Source organism: Malaclemys terrapin, chromosome 1, assembly GCF_027887155.1.
Source record: "Malaclemys terrapin pileata isolate rMalTer1 chromosome 1, rMalTer1.hap1, whole genome shotgun sequence".
Lineage (NCBI taxonomy): Eukaryota > Metazoa > Chordata > Testudines > Emydidae > Malaclemys > Malaclemys terrapin.
In genome coordinates, this window is record NC_071505.1 from 236,003,153 (window position 1) to 236,026,983 (window position 23,831).

At 43.9% G+C, this 23,831-nt stretch overlaps 1 protein-coding gene across 3 annotated transcripts; it reads right to left on the reverse strand.

Annotated features, from left to right (window-relative positions):
• Positions 1–7,937: 7,937 nt before the first annotated feature.
• Positions 7,938–23,415, reverse strand: LOC128826488 (histone H2A-beta, sperm-like). 3 transcript variants are annotated; one of them, XM_054009795.1, is made up of 2 exons: positions 23,289–23,415; positions 7,938–8,509 (listed from the first exon to the last, which is right to left on the reverse strand). In XM_054009795.1, the coding sequence occupies exon 2, from the start codon at positions 8,506–8,508 to the stop codon at positions 8,071–8,073; it is 438 nt and encodes a 145-aa protein (XP_053865770.1). In that variant the 5' UTR covers position 8,509; positions 23,289–23,415; the 3' UTR covers positions 7,938–8,070. The 3 variants fall into 3 exon arrangements, with proteins under 3 accessions (XP_053865770.1, XP_053865779.1, XP_053865786.1); XM_054009804.1 differs by lacking the exon at positions 23,289–23,415 and adding an exon at positions 9,851–9,894; XM_054009811.1 differs by lacking the exon at positions 7,938–8,509 and adding an exon at positions 18,783–19,085.
• Positions 23,416–23,831: the final 416 nt, after the last annotated feature.

Genomic DNA, 23,831 nt, shown 5'->3' on the forward strand with positions numbered 1-23,831 from the left:
ACAGGCGAGGCCCCTTCCTAAGAGGAAAGGTCAAATTGGTCAAGAGGTAGAATAAATACTTTAAGGCTTTATGTATTCAGGATTCTTACAGCTTTGAGAAGCTCTGCATAAAAACCGTGTCAGGAGCTTCTCCTACAACACTGGGGACCCCAGGGAGGAAAAATAAGCAGTTTCACCAAATCAGCCCCAAAACACACAAACTGGTAAGCAACTACAAGAGTAAAAGGAATTCAGAGTTTTCTTATGTTGTAGAAGCCCCCTGAAGTGAGTTTTGTAATCGTTGAATAAGGGGACCTCAATACAGTTAGTGGGTTTTTTAAAAACTTCAAAGTTAGTAGTAACTACTACTGTTCAACATGTGCACCTCATTATTAGGTAGCTAGAGACCTGTAGCTAGGTTTTAGTACAGTTATTTGCAGGATTTGGTAAGGAGGGGAAACGACTAGGATTATTAGAGAAATAAGATTTAAAAGTAGTGACCATTTTCTATTTAGAGTTGGTGACAGTTAAGTAGGGTACCAGATGCAAAGCAAGATGAGTTTAGGCAGAGTGTTCAGAAGTTGAACAGCAATGTCTTCAGGAGATCAGACCCCCTAGCTCAGTATCAGGATTAGGGAGAAAATAGAAGCTAAACTAGTGATTTACATTGACACAGAATAGTAACAGCAACTGAAGTTATTTTGTTTAGAAACCTGCCTTGCACTACACATCAAATACAGCTACTTAAGGTCTACTTAAACTAAAATTAATAGATCATTAGAGAAGAGACACTTTCCCCCCCTAAAATAAGGTATACTTTCCCTTGTGAGAAAGGAACACACTTTTACCTTAACCAAATTCTTTACTTAATTCTCCTCCCCAGGAACACTACTATCTGAATCTAACAGATTCCTCTTTTTGTAGAAACTACTCTTTAAACCCTTCAGTAATAACCACTCATTAGCAGTGTCTACTCCAGATCATTTGAGCTCCACCTGGATTATCAATGATTCAGTTACACACCCACACACCCCAAAATGATTAACTTGTTTGTAGGGAGAAGAGAGAAACAGCATAAACACCTGTGAGGGGAAGATGTTTCTCTATTAGTTGATGAGTTAGTTAGGCCCTGATCCACAAAGACCTGAGTTAGGAGCCTAGGCACTGACTGGGGAGAGATAGGTGCCTCAGAATGCAGTCCACAGAAGCCAGCGCATTAGTAGATGGGGAGCCAACTACACTAAGCAATGGAAGCTATTGATGGGCGTGTCTTAAGCCCTGCCCCTCTCACAGAGATAGGTGCCTAAATCCAGGCTACAAGGAGGCACCTATCTCTGCTAGCAATCCACAACAGGAACCTCTCTTCTGCAGATAGGTGGCTAAGAGAATGAGCTAGGCAAGCCCTTAATTCAACTCAAAACAACCTTATAACTTTTAGCCCATGAAACTTTGACGCGGGAGACTCTGGTTCAATTCCCCCCTCCCCTCGAGAGGGCAGAAGGATTTGAACAGGGAGAGGCGACCTCTTGGGAATGGTGCTCTAGTGGCTGAGCTGTGTGATATTCTGATGTAGGGCTCCCTCAATCTCTGCTGTTGCAGCTGTTCCACTTTATATAAATAATTAAAGAGTGTTGGGAGCATCAGCACTGCATTCTGGGGCCCTCTGCCTCCAGAGGTGCCTTAGCCTCCAGGGTATGGTGTCATTTTTTCCTCACTCCCTCTCCTCCAATGACTTTTTAAATATTTATACATGGTGGGACAGTTCCAAGAGGAGATATTGAGGGCTTCCCCTCCCCTTCAGAATATCCCATAGCTTGGTGGTTAGTACGCTCTCCTGAGAGGTGGAAGCAGGGCCGGCTCCAGGCACCAGCCTGGCAAGCAGGTGCTTGGGGTGGCCACTCCGGAGGGAGGCGGCACGTCCAGCTATTCGGCGGACGGTCCCTCACTCCTGCTCGGAGCAAAGGACCTTCCGCCCAATTGCTGCCGCAGATCGCGATCGTGGCTTTTTGTTGTTGTTGTTGGCTGTTTGGGGCGGCCAAAATCCTGGAGCCAGCCCTGGGTGGAAGACCCCTATTCAAAAGCTTGCTCCCTATCAGGCAGAGGGAAAAATTAAACCTGGGTTTCCTGTATACCAGGTGAGTGTGTTAACCACTAGGCTAAAAGTTATAAACTTTGTAAGGGGAGCAGGGCCTCCTCTGGCCATATTTTGAATGGGTCCTGATCCTGTAGGTGGTATCTGAGCACAACTACTGGATCAGGCGGCCCTCCTATCTCCACCCAGTTTGTGGATGGCGTAGGCAGCAGGGCACATGCCCAGAGGCAGAAATGTAGGTGCCTAGGGAACTTTCCCAGTGAAAATATAGGCACCAAGTAAATATTAGGCATGTACAGGGATCAGCGGTAGCTGGAGGGGAGTTTTGTGGCTTGCAGTTGGAACCGAAAACTTGGATTTAGGTGCCTCAATCTGTCATTTAGGCAACTGTACCTTTTGTAGATCTGGGTCTTAACTGCTTTGTGACCCATTTTCCCCATTTGTAAAATGAGTATAATATATTACTCTACCTTGTGGGGTTATTCTGAGCTCTGATTGGCTGATATTTTACAAAGGGCTTTGGGCTCTTCAGGTGGAAAGTGCTATATGAATACTAAGTACCAGAAATGATTTTAAAACTATCTAGAACATACCGAATGGCTTCCAAATTAAGAACCTTTATTTAATTCCTCAACAAACTCAGGGATAGCTTAGTGTTTCCGCAAGAGCTGACTTTTAAAATGTTTGTGAATATCTATTAACATAAAAATGTTAATTTGCATAGTTAATTTGCACAGACATGTCTAGATCCCTGTAGGTAGCTACTCTCACTCACTCCTAGCCAGGCACAGATTGGAACGAGTGACCTACACCATATTCCTTTAAGATACCCAAGCCTAGGCAGATCCCGTCCCAACAACATAGTGCAGTTTAAAGACTTAAGGCTTTAGAAATCTCTGCCCTGTTACATATCCCCATGTCTGTCTGTCTGTCAGTCATGGAGGCCATGATTTTCATATTAATATATATGTAGTCATGACTTATGACATATTGGGTCTTTTGTTGTATGCAGTGTAGTTGTAGCCATGTCGGTCCCAGGATATTAGAGAGACAAGGTGGGTGAGGTCTTGTGTCTCTAATATTGGGTCTTCTTCCAGTGTGGGAAGAGAACTTCTTTAATTGAGAGCTGACCAGCTGAACACTGGGCTCCAGGGAAAGCTCACAGAAACAGTCATAATGAGGGCGTCCTGCACTGCTGTCACTGAAGATGAACTGGCAAAAATTGGGTTAGCTGCAATAAATGGTTTTATATGAATTCAAACAGTTCATTGCAAAATAAGTATTTTGATCAAAATAAAGGGACCTCTCTTTCTATAACCAAACCAGAAGGGAAAATACATGTTACTCTATCATTTTACTGAGTGAGGAAGTGCCTTGATCAGTGCATTCCTCAGAGTGACACTGATTCTCCACAAACTCAGAGTCACTGGGATTTACCAGTGCTAGAAGTCATCTTCCTCCTTTTAGGCCCCTTCAGCAGGCAGCCAATGCAAGTTGAACACATGAACAGAACACTTAACAAAATGCTGTGCACTCTTCTCACTGTAATCACTAAAGGCCAAATTCAGCAGGGTTTCACTGGGTAAGGACTGCAGGATTTGGCATTAACTGATTTACTACTGGTAGGAGACTATGAATCAAACTGATGGTCTATTCTGGGATCATGACTTAGGTGGGATGTACTTATTAGTACAACATGATTAGTGTGTTTGGGATTGTACAGCTAGAGGAACATAAAACTTCTGGCTCAAGAAGTGAAATTAGACAAACATGATCTGAACACATTACAAGTGGATGAGCAAGTGGTGTTATAAAACACAAAGATTAATGTTTTTGTAGTATCCCCATCCACCCCTTCCAGAAATACCCACCCAAGACTACCTCACAGAAAACAATTTGTTTTCTTTAGTATTTTTATATAACATACTTTACAAGGCAAGCTGGGTCTTGGGCCTATTCTGATCTCACTTCCTCTGGATTTACACCAGTGTAATGAGGTCACTGTCTGCTACTGTTATTTTAAGTCCTTATACTGATGATTGGGTCCAGGTAAAATATCCCCAAATCTATTCTCTCTCCCTTACACAAGTCCTTTAGAAATTTTATTTTGTTTTCTCCCCTCCATACCTATTGCAACTGAGGTTTAGCACTAATTTCTCTTACTTGTCTCTGCTCCTTCCCTAAAATTTCCTCTTCATTTACAGGGATAAAACCGACACCTGTGAGGTTTTGCTCCAGTCACATGCTTTCATTTCACAAGGCTAAATCAGTCTCTGCCCCCAGAGTATTCAGATGGCTGAAGTTCTGTCTTTCAGAAGTGTTTTTGCCTCCCTTTGCTACCAGCACACTGTGACGTTCTGTACCTCGTGGGAACACTACACCCCCTATGTTCATCTTTATAATATGATTGAGTGGTCTCTAATGCAAAGTTTGTCATGCCAGGTCTCTTCAGAAGGGTCACGATGTACTGAGAATTGTTATAGGTTGTAATTTCATGTATAGAGTTATGAGGCTGAAAAATGTGTCCTCATGCCTTAAAGCAAGCCCAAGCAAAAACTCCCCAAGAGCAGAGGAGCAATTCACACCTCATCAGGGCATAGGTGGGACAAACCCAGCCCAGCCTCACAGGAATAAAGGACACTGGCCTAGGCAACACAAATAATCTATTGGACTCTCCAGTGAGTCACCTCTCTTCCTTTGGTCAGTCTGGGACTGCGATGAGGTAATGCTCATCAGACGCTGAAGGGGGTGGGGGGTTAAAGCCACAAGGGAAGAAAGAACATGATCAAAGAGAAATATTTCCCATGCTCTTCCACCTCTATCTACAGACACCACCACCAAGCAACTGAAGCACTGATCAAAAGGGAGACCATGACTAAAGGGCAACCAGCCAGCCTGAGGTGAGAAGCATTTAAGTTTATAAGGGCACTGAAAGTGTTAAGATCAGCTTAGAATGCATTGTGCTTTTATTTCATTTGACCAAATCTGATTTATGCTTTGACTTATAATCTATATAGTTAATAAATTTGTTTATGCAAACCAAAAGCAGTGCTTGAGGTAGAAGCAGCTCAGAAACTCCCCTTAGGATAACAAGCCTGGTACATATTAATTTCTTTGTTAAAACTGATGAACTCCAAAAGCTTGCAGTGGACATTGCAAGACGGAGGTGCTGAGGGTTGTGTCTGGGACCAGAGGTTTTGGCTAGTGTCAGTCGGTTGCACAATCCAAGGAGCAACTTACATGCCAGAGGCTGTATGTGAACAGCCCAGGAGTAGGGTTCTTACAGCAGAGCAAGGCTGGCTCCCAGATTCAAGGAGTGGAGTGACCTAGCAGATCACCAGTCGAACATGTGTGTCTCTCTCTGACACACACACCCCATCTTATCTTGAAAGATTCACTGAAGCCCTCTTACACCTTCACCCACCTGCCACAACCCAGAGAGGGGTTGCTGCTACACTCTCCCAGTCCACTGTATACTCTATGAAGGGAGGTAGTTAGCCACAGCTTCCTTTTCCCTCATATGTACTACCTCCATCTCTGTGGAGCCAGCCTAATTTCCTTTTTCTAATAAAGATCCTAAAAGTTAAGTGGATAATCTAACTGATGCCATCCTCTGCAGGAGTCAGAGCAAACCTACCAACTAGAACCTAAATTTAGTGAGTCACTTTCTCCCATGGCTGCCTGAAGATGTTAGCAATGGAGAGAGTTATTCCCCCCCGCCCCACACACACACTTTCAAAACAAAAAGGTGTTAGTTTCTTCTCTCTCCTGCCCCAGCCCCCCAAAAAGAATGGATAGGGAAGTTTCATTTTAATTCAAAAATTGAGTTTAATACAAGAAGATTCACATTTTCTTTATTTTTCAAAAAAGCTTTTTCCTCATCAGAAAGGAGAGAGAAAGTGTTTGGCCAGCCTTAGCCTGTCTGCCAGCCAGCCAGAGACCCTTGTTATTCTACATCCACAGAGGTCAACCTGCACAGAATGTGGAGAGATAGTGCAACCATAGTTTCCCAAAGGGAAAAACAGGACACCACACAGGGCCAGCCTGAGGCCTCTCCCCCATCCCTATAAGCCACACCCCAGCCCATGCATGGGGCTAGCCTAAGGCCCCCTTCCACCTGCCCACTAGGGGCCAGCCCAAGCCCTCCCACCCCCACCCCTGCACGTGGGGCTGTCCCAAGACTCCCTGCCACCAGCCCGTATAGTTCTGGCCCGGCCAGAGCTGCTCTCCCGAGTCCTCCCTCCCATGTAGGGCTGGCGTTGCCTTGCCCGTCATTCCCCCAACACCCCACTTTTGAAAGAAAGAAAAAAAAAAAAAAAAAAGTGTGTGCATTTGATTATCAGTTGGCAAGAGCAGACAGGCAAATTCCCAGTTTTGCCAAAAGAGACACAGCTTAAGGATCTGTCCTGGCCAAAACAGGATATATGGTCACTCTAGGGAAGAGCATGGAGACCTCACACTATTACCCAGCATGAATTACATGCAACAAGCATAAATTTCTCTTTTCTCACTCACCCCACTTCTGTGAAGCAACAAAAGCCATATGGGGTCAGACCAAAGGTCCCTTGAGCTCAGCATCTTGTCTTCTGATGGTGGCCAGTGCCAGGTGCTTCAGAGGAAGAGAGCAATTTCAAGTGATCCATCCATTGTTGTCTAGCCTCAGCTTCTTCCAGCTGGAGGTTAGGGACATCCAGAGCACAGGCTGCATGCCTGACTATCTTAGCTAATTAGAGAGACAAGTTGACTGAGGTGATATCTTTTATTGGACCAACCTCTGTTGGTGAATGAGACAAGCTTTCAAGACAGAGCTCTTCTTCCAGTCTGGCAAAGTTACTCAGAAGATCACAGCTAAATGAAAGGTGGAACAGATAGCACATGTGCGTTAAATTAAGGGACTATTAAAGGTAGAGTAGCCTGTTACCACCTGTGCAGTCATAGGATAAAAACACACCAAGTCCTAGTCCACTACACAACATATAGTTAGGCAGCTTACATCAAACCTCAAACTCTGGTTTGAATGGGACAGTCCAAATCCTGGATAAAGGCTGTACTAGGGAAGTGGGAAAAATCCAGCTATTCAACTAGAGCAGCATCACAACTGACCTCTGTGGCCCAGAGGAAAGACTCAGCTGCTTGATGAATACCTCAAATGCAAGGAAAGGCCAAATCACGTCCAGGAGCATGCCATCCTGACTAACTGGTGGTTGTTGAAGGAAGAAAATGATCTGCCCCAAAATAGTTAAAACATACCTATGGCAGGAGCCACCCCTTATTTGAGTACAGAGCGCTGCAATGGACGTGAACTGCCAAAAGGCAGTAAGAAAGGAGTGAGACTATTACAGAGCTTTATATTTAATTCACCATCATGCCTTTCTAGACAGTGTCTCTGAAGAGAGAGAGAGAGAGAGAGAGAGAGAACTACCCATTGCTGATCCATTCAAAAGTCTTTTAGCTGATCAGGGAGTAATAAGTCCATTCTACAACGTGCATGACCATTGAAGGTCCTGGACTCAACTCCTCCATTACAAGTTCATATATGAAGATGGATTTGTTATTATTTTAGCATGTAAAAGCAGACGTCTTCTATTTCCCTTCATCCCTCCCCACTGCAGAGTCCTCTCACCTTCATTACATCCATAGGTGCAAAGAATCTGTGCTCTCCCCCCACTCTTCTTTTTGGAGATTTAATTAGACTTTGGAGTCTAATACAGGGTCTGAGGCCTGGCTAGCTCTCCTCTGAGCATGCTTGCTTTGAAAGTGCCAGAGAAGCACATTTGTTGTTTAAGAGCTGCAAGTTAGACTTTTCCTGGAGAAAGTGTTAATTCTCCCCTCTCCTTGAAGGGAAACAGTATATCAAGTCAACTGCTGAATTCTAGAAAGTTTATTACAAACATCTAAAAGACACACAAACATTAAAGCAATCACCCTGAGTAATATTTAACAGTATTAGCACATACAGAGCATTGATAAACATGAGTCAAAGGAAAGGCAGGAGTAAATCAGTGGTTACTGGATTCTTCCTGGGAAGCAGTAGCATCCCCTCTTGGTAAAGGATCTTTAAGAGTTTTCTTGGGAAGAAGCTGGGAAAGGATGTTGGGCATAACTCCTCCTTCAGCAATAGTCACATCGGCAAACAGCTTGTTCAGCTCTTCATCATTCCTCACGGCCAACTGGATGTGTCGTGGCCCAATCCTGCTTTTCTTGTTTTCACGAGCAGCATTTCCTGACAGTTCCAATATCTCAGCAGTCAGATATTCCAGCACGGCCGCCAGGTAAACTGGAGCACCAGAACCTATTCTCTCAGCATAGTTCCCTCTTTTGAGAAGCCGGTGGACACGACCCACTGGGAATTGCAGACCAGCCTTCGCTGACTTTGTTTTTCTTGATAGAACTGCAGGTTTTGCAGCCACCACATTTTTCTTTCCACGTCCAGACATTCTAATATCAAACCAGAGAAGCAGAACTATGTTAGGACTTTGTTAGAGCATTCAAGTGCTTGAGCCACAGCTATATAAGAAGAGCCAAAATGGTAGCAAGGTTAAGTATACCCTCCTACTCCCACACCTAGATTTATTCACAAACTCACAAGTAAAGAGAGCCCCTCCCCCAGAAAACCCACCTTGACAATTCCTTAATAATTTCTTCAGCTTGAAATACAGCTCACCACCAGTAATTCTCTCTTTAAGCCATCTCTCTCTTATACAACAGGTTTTGTTTAAATTTGGTGAATCATTTTCTCCCATGCCTGCCTTAAGTTAGCAAGGAAGCTAGTCAAGAATAGTCTACCCAGAAACCACTTTTCAAGAACAATTTTGGTTCCCCTTGCCAAGAGAAGGCACGGGTGTCACCATCCACTCTGTTTGTATTGCACAGAAGCAGTTTTGTTGTTTTTTTTTAAACTCAGGAAATAGCAGAGGAATATTTGGCTCGCCTATTCAGATGCAGCATCTTTAAGCTTATTTTCTGCTTCAGAGCAACCAAGCCTATTCTTAAGGGACACAGGTAGGGTCTTACCAGCCACTTTCAAGTGCCAAGAATTCCTATAACAACTTCTTAAGCAATGTATTCTTAAAATGCTCCCAGTAGTTTTTTCACAGGCTAGTGGATGTTTCATGGGGGATTTTTCTGCTAAAGGAAGATACCACTAGGCTCCCTAAGGCTGTTTTTATTAAATAATAATAATATTATTAAATAAGCTAAACAAAGACCTTCAAGAACCCTAAAGTAGAAGATAGGGGATTCCACAACAAAGTAGTAAGAGAAGGGAGTCATGGGACAGTCAGACTTTTATTTCTCTCAAACCACAAGCATCAGTAGGTATTACTCTTCACAGTTTTTACCTTCTCAGTAGATACTAACTAGTTTTCACCACAGTTACTGCAGGATATATTAGAGTTCAGAGGTCATCAACTTAAAAGAGCCATTAAAACTCTTCTGTGTAGTAGTGGCAGAGTACAGTATGAAAACAAACTGATCTTAAGTCTAGGATTCACAGTTGAGTGAAGAGATCTCAAGGGAAATTACAAAAAACAAAAACACCATGCACCACACATGTCTATTAGGCTAGGAAGAAATAATAAGGCCAACTAAACAGCCCTACATAGTTGCATATAGAGTCAAGAAAAATCTTAGATATGAACTAAAGACATAAGTTCTACCTTACACACATCTACTAATACCCAGTGTTGTTTTTTCCAAAACAATACTTTCTCTGAAATACAATATCTTCACCTTTCAGGTATATACCTTAACTAAAAATCAAGACAAATATCCCATTACCTTCAATAAACCTTACTTTATCCTATCCCAAGCTTGTGAGCAGCTCTATCTAGTAGACCTGTCTTCTAGTAGAAGCTAACTGCCTTCTTTTTAACCTCTCAGCAGTAGCCATCTTATTAGCAGCTTTTATTCTAGATCAGCTGACCACTTGGATTACTGATGAGCCATTCACCCCCCAAAATAGTAAACTTTATTACGGATGAAAGCAAGAAATCTATTACAAACACCTGAGAGGTGCAGGAAGTTTCTTTTATCTTATCTGAATTAAGTCTGGAAATAAGGGTGAACTGTCTCCGACTGTTTTTTAGAGGAAGTCAATAAATTGGCAGTGACACCACTTGTTTGTTAAAGGGTATAAAAAGAAAAATCTTAAAGGGTCCATTGCTAATACCTGCTTGACAATGCTGAAGGTGACTAACATGGGTCTCAGCACCCTTAGGTTTAGCCTGTTTGTAAGTACCTTAATCAAATGCTTATAAAATGTTTTGTTATTGTTTGGATGCAATACATTGCTTATTATTTAGGCATGTTTAGACCAACTGCATAAAGTACTATTTGGCCTTTGGATTTAATAAAGGAATTTATGGTTACATTGGTGTTTGGTGATTTCTCATAGTACTAATTTCAAATATTATTAGAAATTCCAACAATCCATTTGTCTGAATTGCCATTAAAGCTGCAGGTTAAGCTGCATACCTAGGCTCTCTAGCCTGGATGCATAAAGGGGCTTGGATGTTGCAATACTCAGCATTGCAATGCCTCATTTTTAGGCACCTTGAAAATCATGGGATCTACAAAGCTTGATTTAGGTTCCTATGCTCCCCATTCCTTGGTACCTGTCTCTCTCCAAGCATTGTACAGGATCTACAAAAGCCAGCACAGTAAGTAGGGAGCAGCCTATGATAGACTATGGCAGAGACTGATAATGGGAGTGTGTCCTCATCCCCACCCCTCACAGAGTTTGGCATTTAAATCAAGGTTGGAGGGAGGTGCCTCTCTTTGCATAGGGTCTATGAGAATGAGGTAGGGTACATGCCTCAGACCACAAAAAAAGGATAGGGATAGTGTGGACAAGGCATAAACCTCCCTTAAAATCGTTAACCCAGTGATTTTTGCTTCTTGTGCTATCCTCAGAGGCTACGGGCTTAAATTGCAGCAAGGAGGGATGGGGGTTAGGTTGGAGATTAGGGAGAAACTTCCTAATTGTCAGGCTGGTTAAACCCTGGAATAAATTGCCCAGAGAGGTTGTGGAATCTCCATCACTGGAGGTTAAGAGCAGGTTAGACAAACATCTGTCAGGGATGGTCTAGATCAGCATTTCCTAAACTGGGGTTGCTGCTTGTGTAGAGAAAGTCCCTGGTGGGCTGGGCTGGTTTGTTTACCTGCCCCAGCCACAGGTCCAGCTAATCACGGCTCCCACTGGCTGTGCTTCGCTGCTCCAGGCCAATGGGAGCTGCTGGAAGCGGCGCGGGCCGAGGGACTTGCGGGCTGCCGCTTCTAGCAGCTCCCATTGGCCTGGAGCAGCGAACCGTGGCCAGTGGGAGCCGCAATCAGCCGGACCTGCGGACGGGGCAGGTAAACAAACCGGCCCAGCCCACCAGGGTGCTTACCCTGGTGGGCTGCGTGCCAAATGTTGCCGATCCCTGAGATAATACTTAGTCCTGGCACGAGTGCAGGGGACTGGTCTACAAGGCTGGGGTGGGGGCAGCCAAAATTTTTTTGCTTGGGGTGGCAAAAAACCTAGAGCCAGCCCTGGGTCTAGTCTCCCTCTCTGCCAGATGAAAAGGGATTTGAACAGGGAATTGACTCCCACTCAGGTGTGTGCCCTAACACTGGACTATAAAGTCATTCTTATTTTGTCTTTTCTCCAATAAAGTGGAATGGTTTCAACAAGAGAGACTGAGGGAATATCCCCTGGTGCTACCCCCACAGCAGACTGCCCCATAGCCCCACTTAAATGAGAGATGATAGATATGTTCCCCTTGTTAGGCAGAGAGGGGAATTGAACCAGGGGGTTCTCACAGCCCAAATGAGAACCTCAACCACTGGGCTAAAGGTTAAAAGGGAGGCCTCTTCACCCAGCCATTTTCTGTGAGAGGCCTATAATCACCCCTACTGGATTGAGCCCTGCTGGTAAGATGTTCCTCTGCCCATCTTCTCCTGGTTTCAGGGCTGTGCTGGGCCTTAGGCACCCAGATGCCTACCTGAGGCCGCAGCGTGCAACCCCAGAGGCAATAAGTTAGGCACCAAGAGGACTTTTATGGCAAAAATGTAGAGGCCGAGTGAGTTTAAACATCTACAAGGTTCAGCAGCAGCCAACTAGGGGGTTTGTGGCTCACAATGGTGCATAAAACTAGGACTTAAGCACCTAAATCTAGGCTTTAGGCACCTAAGTTCCTTTATCAGAGGGGTAGCTGTGTTAGTTTGGGTCTGTAAAAAGCAACAGAGTCCTGTGGCACCATTAAGACTAACAGATGTATTGGAGCATAAGCTTTCGTGGGTGAACGCATCCGATGAAGTGGGCATTCACCCCCGAAAGCTTATGCTCCAATACATCTGTTAGTCTTAAAGGTGCCACAGGACTCTTTGTTGCTAAGTTCCTTTGTGGATCTGGCCATCACTGACTCCCGGCATAGCACAAACTGGAACCAGCAACTAAGGCCTCAGTTCTGCAAACACGTTGGAATTGGTAATAATACCTGAAATTATTTATATTGATATGGGAAACCACCAAAACACTAATTTAACCATAAATTCCTTTATTAAATCCAAAGGCCAAATCGTATTTTATACACTTACTCTAAACATGCCTAAATAATAAGCAATTTACTACATCTCAACAGTAACAAAACATTTATAAGCATTTGACCAAGATACTTACAAATAGGCTAAACCCAGGGGTGCTTAGAATCATATTGGTCAGCTCCAAGGTGGTCAGACAGTTATTAGCAATAAACCCTTTAGGAGTTTACTTTTTATACCCTTTAACAAAGAAGTGATGTCATTGCCAGTTACTGACTTCAGCTAAAAAACAATTGAAGACAGTTAACTCTTATTTCCTGTTTTAATCCAGCTAAGATTTACAACCTCTTTTTTTACCAAGGCCTTTCTTCTGCTCCATCTTGCTATCCAACAGTTTTCCCATTGCACCTGGGTTCACACAGGTTGTAACACTGGTGTATGCGTTCGGGAAGGGCTGTGTTAGCTCATTTTAGGACAGATTCTCAGTTTGATTTAAAACCATCTGCAGTCACACCTAGCAGTCAGAGGTCTTCTTTTCAGAAACTTCCCCATATCTCTTTAGTTATTCTTTGCACCAGACATCCTCTCTACTTTATTCTTCTGGCCTCAATACTGATTATTTCCAAGACCTTCCTTCTACTTGCTAGTCAGAGCCTTTCTTTACAACACATATGTATTTCCTTAACCAAATTTAAGCTAATTTTAGTTCTTTAATTTTATACTTATCCTACAACACGTATGAACTTTACGCATATGAGCCCCAATCCTGCAAACGCTTGTGTATGTGGTTAACTTTACTATTGTGAACAGCCCCATTGAAATCAAAGGAACTACTCATAATAGTAAAGTTACACACATGCATACATTTTTGCAGGATTGAGGCATAAATTAGTAGATTAGAAAAGGGCATAGTGATTATTTAAACAAATAAACATAGAAATGCTGAAAATGAAGACTGGATTTATTGCAAGGATTTCAATAAAAAAATCAATCAATAAAAATTGTTGATATTTTCCAAATCAGTAATTTCAATCTCTGAAGTGTTCCTCGCTCTCCTCCTCATAATCTTGTTATGTCTTTTGGAGCTGATTAATGCCAGAGGTGTCATTTCCTCTGGATTAATTGTTCTGAAAAAAGTGTTAATGAGTGGTCCTTGCTTAAAAACAAGAGTGTTAATGAGTGGTCCTTGCTTAAAAACAAGTCTAGAAGGACAGGAGTCTTAAATATACATTCGAATTTTCTGAGAGGGGAAAAAAATTATGAAAAGGTAAATTATTGGCTTATAATATTTTAAATGTACTGTAATCCACTGATGTCTTAGTATGTGATGCTTTTAATGTGAAGGACTTTTTCCTTCTAAGAGTGGACTTTTATTCTCTACTACTACATATATGTGACTGAAATGTCACAAAGAAACACTAAAGCTCTTTTACTTGGGTGTAAGTACAGACCTGCACTTCACTAAATGTAAGTGAGAAGCTATGGGGAAGTAGTAAATCAAATGAAAAGAGAACTGGAAGGGGTCTTTCCTCTACCATTTTGAAATACTAAGTATAATTTCCTGCACTTGGAAAAATCTTAAAGGGAATTTATATTAGATTTTCTCACACACTGTTTTCCTCCTGAGGATCTGTTGGAGGTAGTGATGGTGAGCAGGGAAGAGTGTGGTAGTGTTCCTGAATGTAGGGGCAACTAAGAGAATCAGATGCTAGACCCACACGGGAAAAAACAGTTCAGTTCAGTTCTCATACTAGCTCTGTTATAAGCTTATGACTGGTCTAAGCTATTATTGCTAACAAGAAAGGCAGGAAATGCTTTGGGAAGTGATACTTCTCTGTAGCACTGGACATGTGTAAATTTATGAATGTATATCTCCATAAAAATAAAGCTGGTGACAATGTCAGAATGGTTAAATGTGGTATGTTGCTAAAATATCCCCTACACTGAACAGTCAATATAATTAAATAATTACTGACCTACTTTTAGTACTTGTATATAGAGCTGGCTGGAAAACCATTCTGTTTTGTGAAAAATATTGAGGTTTTGGAATTGTTTTTGTTCTCCATCAGAACAAAAATGAGACCTTTCAAAACTTTTTGCCAAAAAATTAACCTCCTCTCTACCCACCAGAATAGCTAATCACTCAATGATTGGGGCTCTCACTTGGGGATGTGGCACTTCAGGTTTAAGTCCCTATTCTGCATGATTCAGAGCAGACACTTGAACCTAAGTCTCCTACACCTCAGATAAGTACCCTAAACACTGGGCTGTTGTAGGGTTTCTCACTTTCTCTTCCTGGTTTTGGCCAGAAACACTCCATCCTGGATCTGAGAAACCTTCCCAAAAAGGCTGGTTGAAACCGACATGTTTCCACTAAAAGTTTTGGTTCTGACCGTTTGAGATGTATTTATTTATTACAAATCAGTTCTACTTCTATGCCACCTAGTCCTACAGAACTTCAGCCTAGGACTGGATAATGGAGACATTACCAATTTACCACTCTCCTGGTCTCCAGGCAGAGAACAGAGCTTTCCCACAAAGGTAGTGAGCAACTGGCCTGCACCTGAACAGAACTAGAATTCAGAAACTCAGAATTTCTGTTTCATGTGAAATCCTGACATCCTGAAATTTGGTTTTGTTCCAAATTGGAATGAAAACAAAATTTCTGAATTTCCTGCAAAACAAATTTTTTTGAAAAAAATATTTTGGGTCAATTGAAATGTTCAATTTCAATTTTTAAAAGAAAAGTTGTTTTGAAATGACAACCTAGAAATGCTTTTAAAAAAAACATTTTGTCAAACATTCCCTTGAAAAAATTAGATAGAAAAACATTTCATTGGAAAAGTATTTAACCAGCTCTACTCCTGAACTCCCTAGGTTTCCAACTCACCTTAAGAGAACAAGCTACACAAAAGAAGACCAAGGTGCCACTGAGTTAGTACCACAGTATAATCTGCTGTTGCCCACTACCATTGACACCTTGACCCCAAACCATCCACTCACCACACACTGACCAAGAAAATCATTGTGACTCATACAGATGAGCTATGACAGATGGAGTGCACAAGCAGAACATTAGAATGCCAAAGGTCCAAAAATCATTCTCTCTGACAGACTGGTATTTATCTAGTGCTATGTATAACTACAGCAGTCTATCAGTGAAGAAAAATTGTAAGGATACTGACTGGAATTTTTACTAGCTTTTCTACTACTGTACTTTTATCAAAAATGTAAATCTTATGGGCATGATGCTTTGAATGATGAGATTTCACCAACCTCCCCCCACCCAGCTGAATAAAAATGTCATCAACTGGCAAAAAGGCCAACAGAAAAACTGTGCTTATAAGGAAAACAAAGTCCTCAAGAGCTGGTCTGCAATTCCCAGTGGGTCATGTCCACCAGCTTCTCAAAAGAGGGAACTATGCTGAGAGAATAGGTGCTGGTGTTCCGGTCTACCTGGCGGCTGTGCTGGAATATCTGACTGCTGAAATACTGGAACTGTCAGGAAATGCTGTCCGTGAAAACGGGAGTCAAGATTTTACCACAACACATCCAGCTGGCCGTGAGGAACGATAAAGCGCTGAACAGGCTATTTGCAGATGTGACCATTGCAGGGGGAGGAGTTTTGCCCAGCATTCTTGCCCAGCTTCTTCCCCAGAGAACTCCTAAACAGAAAAGAAAGTTCTTCCTTCCCAGGAAGAATCCAGTAATGACTGACCTAGAGAAAATGTACATTTCCTTCTCATCTCCAGTTCTTCATCAACATGTAACTCTTGTTAATCAATATGTTGTGTGCGCAAATTGCTGCTAAATATTCAGACTGATTATCTTAATGTGTGGGGTTTTTAACTGTTCAAATAAACTTAATTCCAATCTACTATCTGATTCTCTTCTCCTGTCCGTTAATTCAATAACATTTTCCCAGGGAAGTGTTTAAGCTTGCAGCTTTTAAACAATATGAACTTCGCTCTTTAATGTTACTGAAGCAATTATACTAGGAGTAGGGCTAGCCTGACTGACCTATTTTGTAGTGCAGGCAGGGCTTAAATTCAGTTGGAGCTGTCTGGAGCAGAGCTCCGGTAAATATTTTCAAACCCACGGGGCTGAAGCCCCAAGCCCCAGTACCCCCAACAGAGCTGAAGCCCTGAGTCCCAGTGCTCCGGGAAATACTCTGAGAATTTAAGCCCTGATTGCAGTGTATACTCAGCTCTCCTTAGCAGGAGAGTTTTGAAGAATAACAGAAGCCTATTATTGCGGTGCAAACTATTGGGTTGAGTAGGTTGGTAACTGTGTAAGAACTTCTGCTCCCATTGTGTACCTAATCTAGGAAACTGGTCGTCAGGTAGTTATTACTAATTTGAGGAGGGTGTCTGAGAGGTTGGAGGCTTATCTGTATCTACCACATTTCTCAGGCCACATTACATATAGAGAGCCTATCAGAGAGGCTGTGGGCAGTGCCACTGGCATATAATGTTGCCCACTGTTAAAAGCAGCAAGGTATTACCTGTTCCAATGAAGGATGGTCCTGGCACTTCCAAACTAGTAGCTGAAAACCCAGATGTTCTATTCTACCAGTCAAATGCCTTACAGAAGTCTAGGTATTTTACATTAACCGTATTATCTTTTTTAATCAAACTTCTAATCTCTTCAAAAAAAATACCAAGTTAGTTTGACAAAGCCTGTTTTCCAAAAATCATGTTGATTAGCATTATTATATTACTCTCCTTTAGCTCTTTATTAAATGACTTGGTTATTCCATTATTTTGCCCAAGAATGATGTCATGGGGGAGGGATAGCTCAGTGGTTTGAGCATTGGCCTGCTAAACCCAGGGTTGTGAGTTCAATCCTTGAGGGGGCTACTTGGGGATCTGGGGCACAGTCAGTACTTGGTCCTGCTAGTGAAGGCAGGGGGCTGGACTCAATGACCTTTCAAGATCCCTTCTAGTTCTAGGAGATGGGATATCTCCATTAATTTATTATAGGCCTATAGATCCCTGGGTCATTTTTAAATACTAGCACATTAGCTTTCCTCTAGTCACTTGGAACTTCCCTGATTATTCTAAGGTTTACTGAAAATCAACATTAACAGTCCACAGAGCTCCTTGACCAGCTTTTTTAAAACTTCTGGATGCAAGTTACCTGGCCTGCTGCTTTAAAAATGTCTAACTTCAGGCCTGGTCTACACTATGACTTTAATTCGGATTTAGCAGCGTTAATTCGAATTAACCCTGCACCTGTCCACACAATGACGCAATTTAATTTGAAATAAAGGGCTCATTAAATCGATTTCTAGTACCCCACCCCGACGAGCGGAGTAGCGCCAAAATCGATTTTAGTATTTCGAATTAGGGTTAGTGTGGCCGCAATGCGATGGTATTGGCCTCCGGGAGCTATCCCACAGTGCACCATTGTGACCGCTCTGGACAGCAATCTGAACTCGGATGCACTGGCCAGGTAGGCAAGAAAAGCCCCGGCAACATTTGAATTTCATTTCCTGTTTGCCCAGCGTGGAGAGCACAGGTGACCACAGATAGCTCATCAGCACAGGTAGCCATGCAGGCCGATAATCGAAAAAGAGCACCAGCATGGAGCGTACGGGAGGTAGTTGATCTGATCGCTATATGGGGAGAGGATTCAATGCTAGCAGAACTTCGTTCTAAAAGACGAAATGCAAAAACTTTTGAAAAAATCTCCAAGGGCATGATGGAGAGAGGCCACAATAGGGACTCGGATCAGTGCTGCGTGAAAGTCAAGGAGCTCAGACAAGCCTATCAAAAAACAAAGGAGGCAAACGGTCACTCCGGGTCAGAGCCGCGGACATGCCGCTTCTACGCCGAGCTGCATGCAATTCTGGGGGGGGCTGCCACCACTACCCCACCTGCGACCGTGGATTCCGGGTCGGGAATAGTCTCATCAGCTACACCTGAGGATTCTGCGGACGGGGAAGAGGAGGAGGAGGAGGAGGGCGAGCTTGCAGAGTGCACCCAGCACTCCGTTCTCCCCAACAGCCAGGATCTTTTTCTCAGCCTGACTGAAGTACCCTCCCAACCCTCCCAAGCCAGTATCCAAGACCATGACCCCATGGAAGGGATCTCAGGTGAGTTTACCTTTTAAAATATAAAACTTGTTTTAAAAGCAAGCATTTTTAATGATTACTTTGCCCTGAGGACTTGGGATGCATTCACGGCCAGTACAGCTACTGGAAAAGTCTGTTAACGTGTCTGGGGATGGAGCGGAAATCCTCCAGGGACATCTCCATGAAGCTCTCCTGGAGGTACTCCAAAAGCCTTGCCACAAGGTTTCTGGGCAGTGCAGCCTTATTCCGTCCTCCATGGTAGGACACTTGACCACGCCATGCCTGCAGCAAGTAATCTGGTATCATTGCCTGACAAAGCCTGGCAGCGTATGGTCCCGGTGTTTGCTGGCATTCAAGCAACATCCGTTCTTTATCTTGCTGTGTGATCCTCAGGAGAGTGATATCACTCATGGTAACCTGGTTGAAATATGGGAACTTAATTAAGGGGACAGAGGTGGCCGTTCCTACTGGGCTGTTTGCCTGTGGCTGAAAATAAATCCTTCCCTGCAGTTAGCCAAGCGCAGTGTGTGTGTGGGGGGGTAATTGGCCCAGAGCTTTTCGCGTTTGGCTAGCAGGGATCTTCCCTGATACCAGCCATGCGGTGAGGGGAGGGGTACAGCGATCATCCCAGAGAATTCATGGCCGGAGGGGGGAGCGGGGGGGTTAGTTTGGTTTCTGCAGGGATCTTCCCTGATACCTGCCACGCGGTGGGGGGAGGGATAAAGCGATCATCCCAGAAAATTGGATGGGGGGGTTAGTTTGTTTTCTGCTGCTGAAGGTTAACAGGAAAACCGCAGCAGTCAACGGGCTTTGCTCGGTATGTGGGAAAGGAGGGCGCAGAAGCCGAAAGACAATGGCTTACCATGGCTGCATGCAAGCTGAATTCTATTGCCCGGACCTGTGTCTGTGATCTCTAACACCAAAGCCACAGGCACTCAATATTAAGATGGAAATTGCGACCTTGTACTGAAATCACATGTGCTATGTAATGTGAATAGTGTTTTTCACCAAGAAAGAGTATAAGCATTGTTCTGTAAAATGTATCATTTTAAAAACTTCTCTCCTTTTTCTCAACCCTCCCTCCAGCAGCTGCAAATTTATCAAGCCTCCCTCCTCCGTCACGAAGGCTATCTCAGATAAGGTGGCGTAGAAAGAGGACAAGAGACGACATGTTCACTGAAATAATGGAATGCACCCGAAATCAAAGAGCTCATTTGAATGAGTGGAAGGACACTGTAACTAAATTTAGGAAAGATGCCAGTGAACGCGAGGTCCTGAGGGACGCTCGAGATGAGAGGTGGCAGGCTGCAATGCTGGGGCTGCTGCGTGAGCAAACGGACATTCTCTGGCATCTGGTGGAGCTTCAGGAACGGCAGCAGGATGACAGAGTGCCACTACAGCCCCTGTATAACCTCCCTCCCCACTCACCATGTTTCATATCCTCCTCACCCAGACGTGTAAGAACGCGGGGGGGGTAGGCTACGTGCACCTTCCCACTCCACCCCAGTGGACAGCCCAACCAAAAGGCTGTCATTACATTGAATTTGTTCAGTGGCCTTTTACTTCCCTCCTATCCTCCTCCCAAACCTCACCCAGATTACCTTGTTGGTTCTTTCCCTATGTTTATAATCAGTTAATAAAGAATACGTGATTTTTAAATGATATTGACTTTATTTCCTTTGAAAGAAAGCTGGGGGAACGGGGAGGGTGGGTTCCTTACAGAGAATGAATGAGTCAATAAAGGGGGCGGGTTTTCATGAAGGAGAAACAAACAGAAATTTCACACTGTAGCCTGGCCAGTCATGAAACTGGTTTTCAAAGCCTCTCTGATGTACAGCGCTTCCTGGTGTGCTCTTCTAATCGCCCTAGTGTCTGGCTGTGCGTACTCAGCAGCCAGGCGATTTGCCTCAGCCTCCCACCCCGCCATAAAGGTCTTCCCCTTACTTTCACATAGATTGTGGAGCACACAGCAAGCAGAAATAACAATGGGGAGATTTCTTTGGCTGAGGTCAGAGCGAGTCAATAGTGATCTCCAGCGACCTTTTAAATGGCCAAATGCACATTCTACAACCATTCTGCACTTGCTCAGCCTGTAGTTAAACAGCTCCTGACTCCTGTCCAGGATGCCTGTGTATGGCTTCATGAGCCATGGCATTAAGGGGTAGGCTGGGTCCCCAAGAATAACTATTGGCATTTCAACATCCCCAACGGTTATTTTCTGGTCCGGGAAGTAAGTCCCTTGCTGCAGCCCTTTAAACAGAGTAGTGTTCCTGAAGACGCGAGCATCATGAACCCTTCCCGGCCAGCCCGCGTTGATGTTGGTGAAACGTCCCTTGTGATCCACAAGTGCTTGCAGCACCATTGAAAAGTACCCCTTGCGGTTTATGTACTGGGTACCCTGGTGCTCCGGTGCCAAGATAGGGATGTGGGTTCCATCTATCGCCCCACCACAGTTAGGGAATCCCATTGCAGCAAAGCCATCCACTATGACCTGCACATCTCCCAGAGTCACTAGCTTTCGTAGCAGCACCTCAGTGATTGCTTTGGCTACTTGCATCACAGCAGCCCCCACAGTAGATTTGCCCACTCCAAATTGATTCCCGACTGACCGGTAGCTGTCTGGCGTTGCAAGCTTCCACAGGGCTATCGCCACTCGCTTCTCAACTGTGAGGGCTGCTCTCATCTTGGTATTCTGGCGTTTCAGGGCAGGGGAAAGCAAGTCACAAAGTTCCAAGGAAGTGCCCTTACGCATGCGAAAGTTTCGTAGCCACTGGGAATCGTCCCACACCTGCAACACTATGCGGTCCCACCAGTCTGTGCTTGTTTCCCGGGCCCAGAATCGGCGTTCCACGGCTATAACCTGCCCCATTAACAGCATGATCTCCAAAGCACCAGGTACCGCGGTTCGATAGAATTCCATGTCCATATCCTCATCACTCTCCTCGCCGCGCTGCCGTAGCCTGCTCCTCACCGCCTGGTTTTCCAGGTTCTTGTTCAGCATAAACTGCACGATAAGGCGCGAGGTATTTACAATGTTCATGACTGCTGTCTTGAGCTGAGCGGGCTCCATGCTTGCCATGGTATGGCGTCTGCACTGTTCACCCAGGAGAAAGGCGCGAAACGCCGTTGTTTGCCGTTGCTTCCTGGAGAGGGGGGAGGATATACCCAGAACCACCCGCGACAATGTTTTTAGCCCCATCAGGCATTGCGATCTCAACCCAGAATTCCAATGGGCGGAGGAGACTGCGGGAACTATGGGATAGCTATGGGAAAGCTATCCACAGTGCAACGCTCCGGAAATCGACACTAGCCCTGGTACATGGACGCACACCGCCGAATTAATGTGCTTAGTGTGGTTGCATACAATCGAATTTATACAACCTGTTTTCCAAATTCGAATTATATAAATTCGGATTAATCCCGTAGTGTAGACATACCCCTAGTAGTTAGTTTTTCACATCATCCTTTGTTAATAGGGTTGCCAACCCTCCAGGATTGGCCTGGAGTCTCCAGGAATTAAAGATTAATCTTTAATTTAAGATTGTCATGTGATGAAATCTCCAGGAACACATCCAACCAAAATTGTCAACCCTACGTTTTACTCTTGGGGTGGAAAGTATTTAATCATAATATGATGCGAATACATCTTGTTCTTTACCTCCTCCCTCCCCCCAACACAGGACAGAAATATTTATTTAATACTTCTGCCTTTCTTGCATTATTATTGACAATTCTCTCAGTAACAGACTAGTACCATTGTTAAGATTGTTTTTGTTTTTGACATACTTTAAAAACTCCTTTTTTATGGTCTTTCATGCTGCTGGTCACAGATTTCTCCTTGTGTCTTGTTGTTTCCCTTATCAATTTTCTACACTTCCTACCTTCTACTTTACATTCATTCTTCATTTATTTTTATATAAATCTCTTATAGTTGCTTTCACTTCCCCTCTAAGACAGGCTGGTCTACTGTTATTTTAAAAAATTCCCAACTAGACAGTTAAACAGAAAAATGTGAAAACTTTCCCCCAGCTGATTCAGCTCCTAATTGTTTTTGATTTTGCAAAACGAGCCCTTTTTAAAAGCAAGTGAAGTTACTGGTTTGGACTTGATTCTGTTTGCACATAACAAATGTACTCAAACTATAATCACTTGCACCTAAACAAACAGTAATCCTTAGTTCTGTGATCAATTCCTCTTTATCTGTGAAGGGGAGGGCTAGCAGATAATTCCCCCAGGTTGTCTCCAACACTTCTTGAATTGAGATTTTGATAAATTCAAAGGACATTTTAATACTGACAGCCTAGGATCTCTACTCCATCGCACTCCGATTGAAACCAGTTAAATACCTGGAGAGGGTTACTCTCTCAGAGTGCGGATATGTTTGGCATTCTCTAGCCTAGCAGAATCCACTTCATCCAGGCCCGTGAGAAGGGCCCTGAGCTCTGATGTGTGAGGAGACCGCTTAACAGGTAACACTAGAGTTACAAGGGAAATTAGAAAGAGGAGTACTTGTGGCACCTTAGGGCTGGTCCACACTAACCCCCTACTTCGAACTAAGATACGCAACTTCAGCTACGTGAATAACGTAGCTTAAGTCGAAGTATCTTAGTTTGAACTTACCGTGGGTCCACACGCGGCAGGCAGGCTCCCCTGCTGACTCCACGTACTCCTCTTGCGGAGCAGGAGTACTGGCATCGACAGTGAGCACTTCCGGGATCAATTTATCGCGTCTAGACAAAACGCAATAAATCAATCCCAGAAGATCGATTGCTTACCGCCGGACCCAGAGGTAAGTATAAACGTACCCTTAGAGACTAATACATTTATTTGAACATAAGCTTTCGTGGGCTACAGCCCACTTCATCGGGTTTTAGCCCATGCAAGCTTACGCTCAAATTTTGTTAGTCTCTGAGGTGCCACAAGTACTCCTCCTTGTTTTTGCTGATACAGACTAACATGGCTACCACTCTGAAAAGGACATTATAAAATCCTTGATTAAGGCTGGACAGGGCTGCCCAGAGGATTCAGGGGGCCTGGGGCAAAGCAATTTCAGGGTCCCCTTCCATAAAAAAAAAGTTGCCATACTATAGAATACTATATTCTCGTGGTGGCCCTGGTGGGGCTTGGGACAAATTGCCCCACTTGCCCCTCCCCCCCGGACGG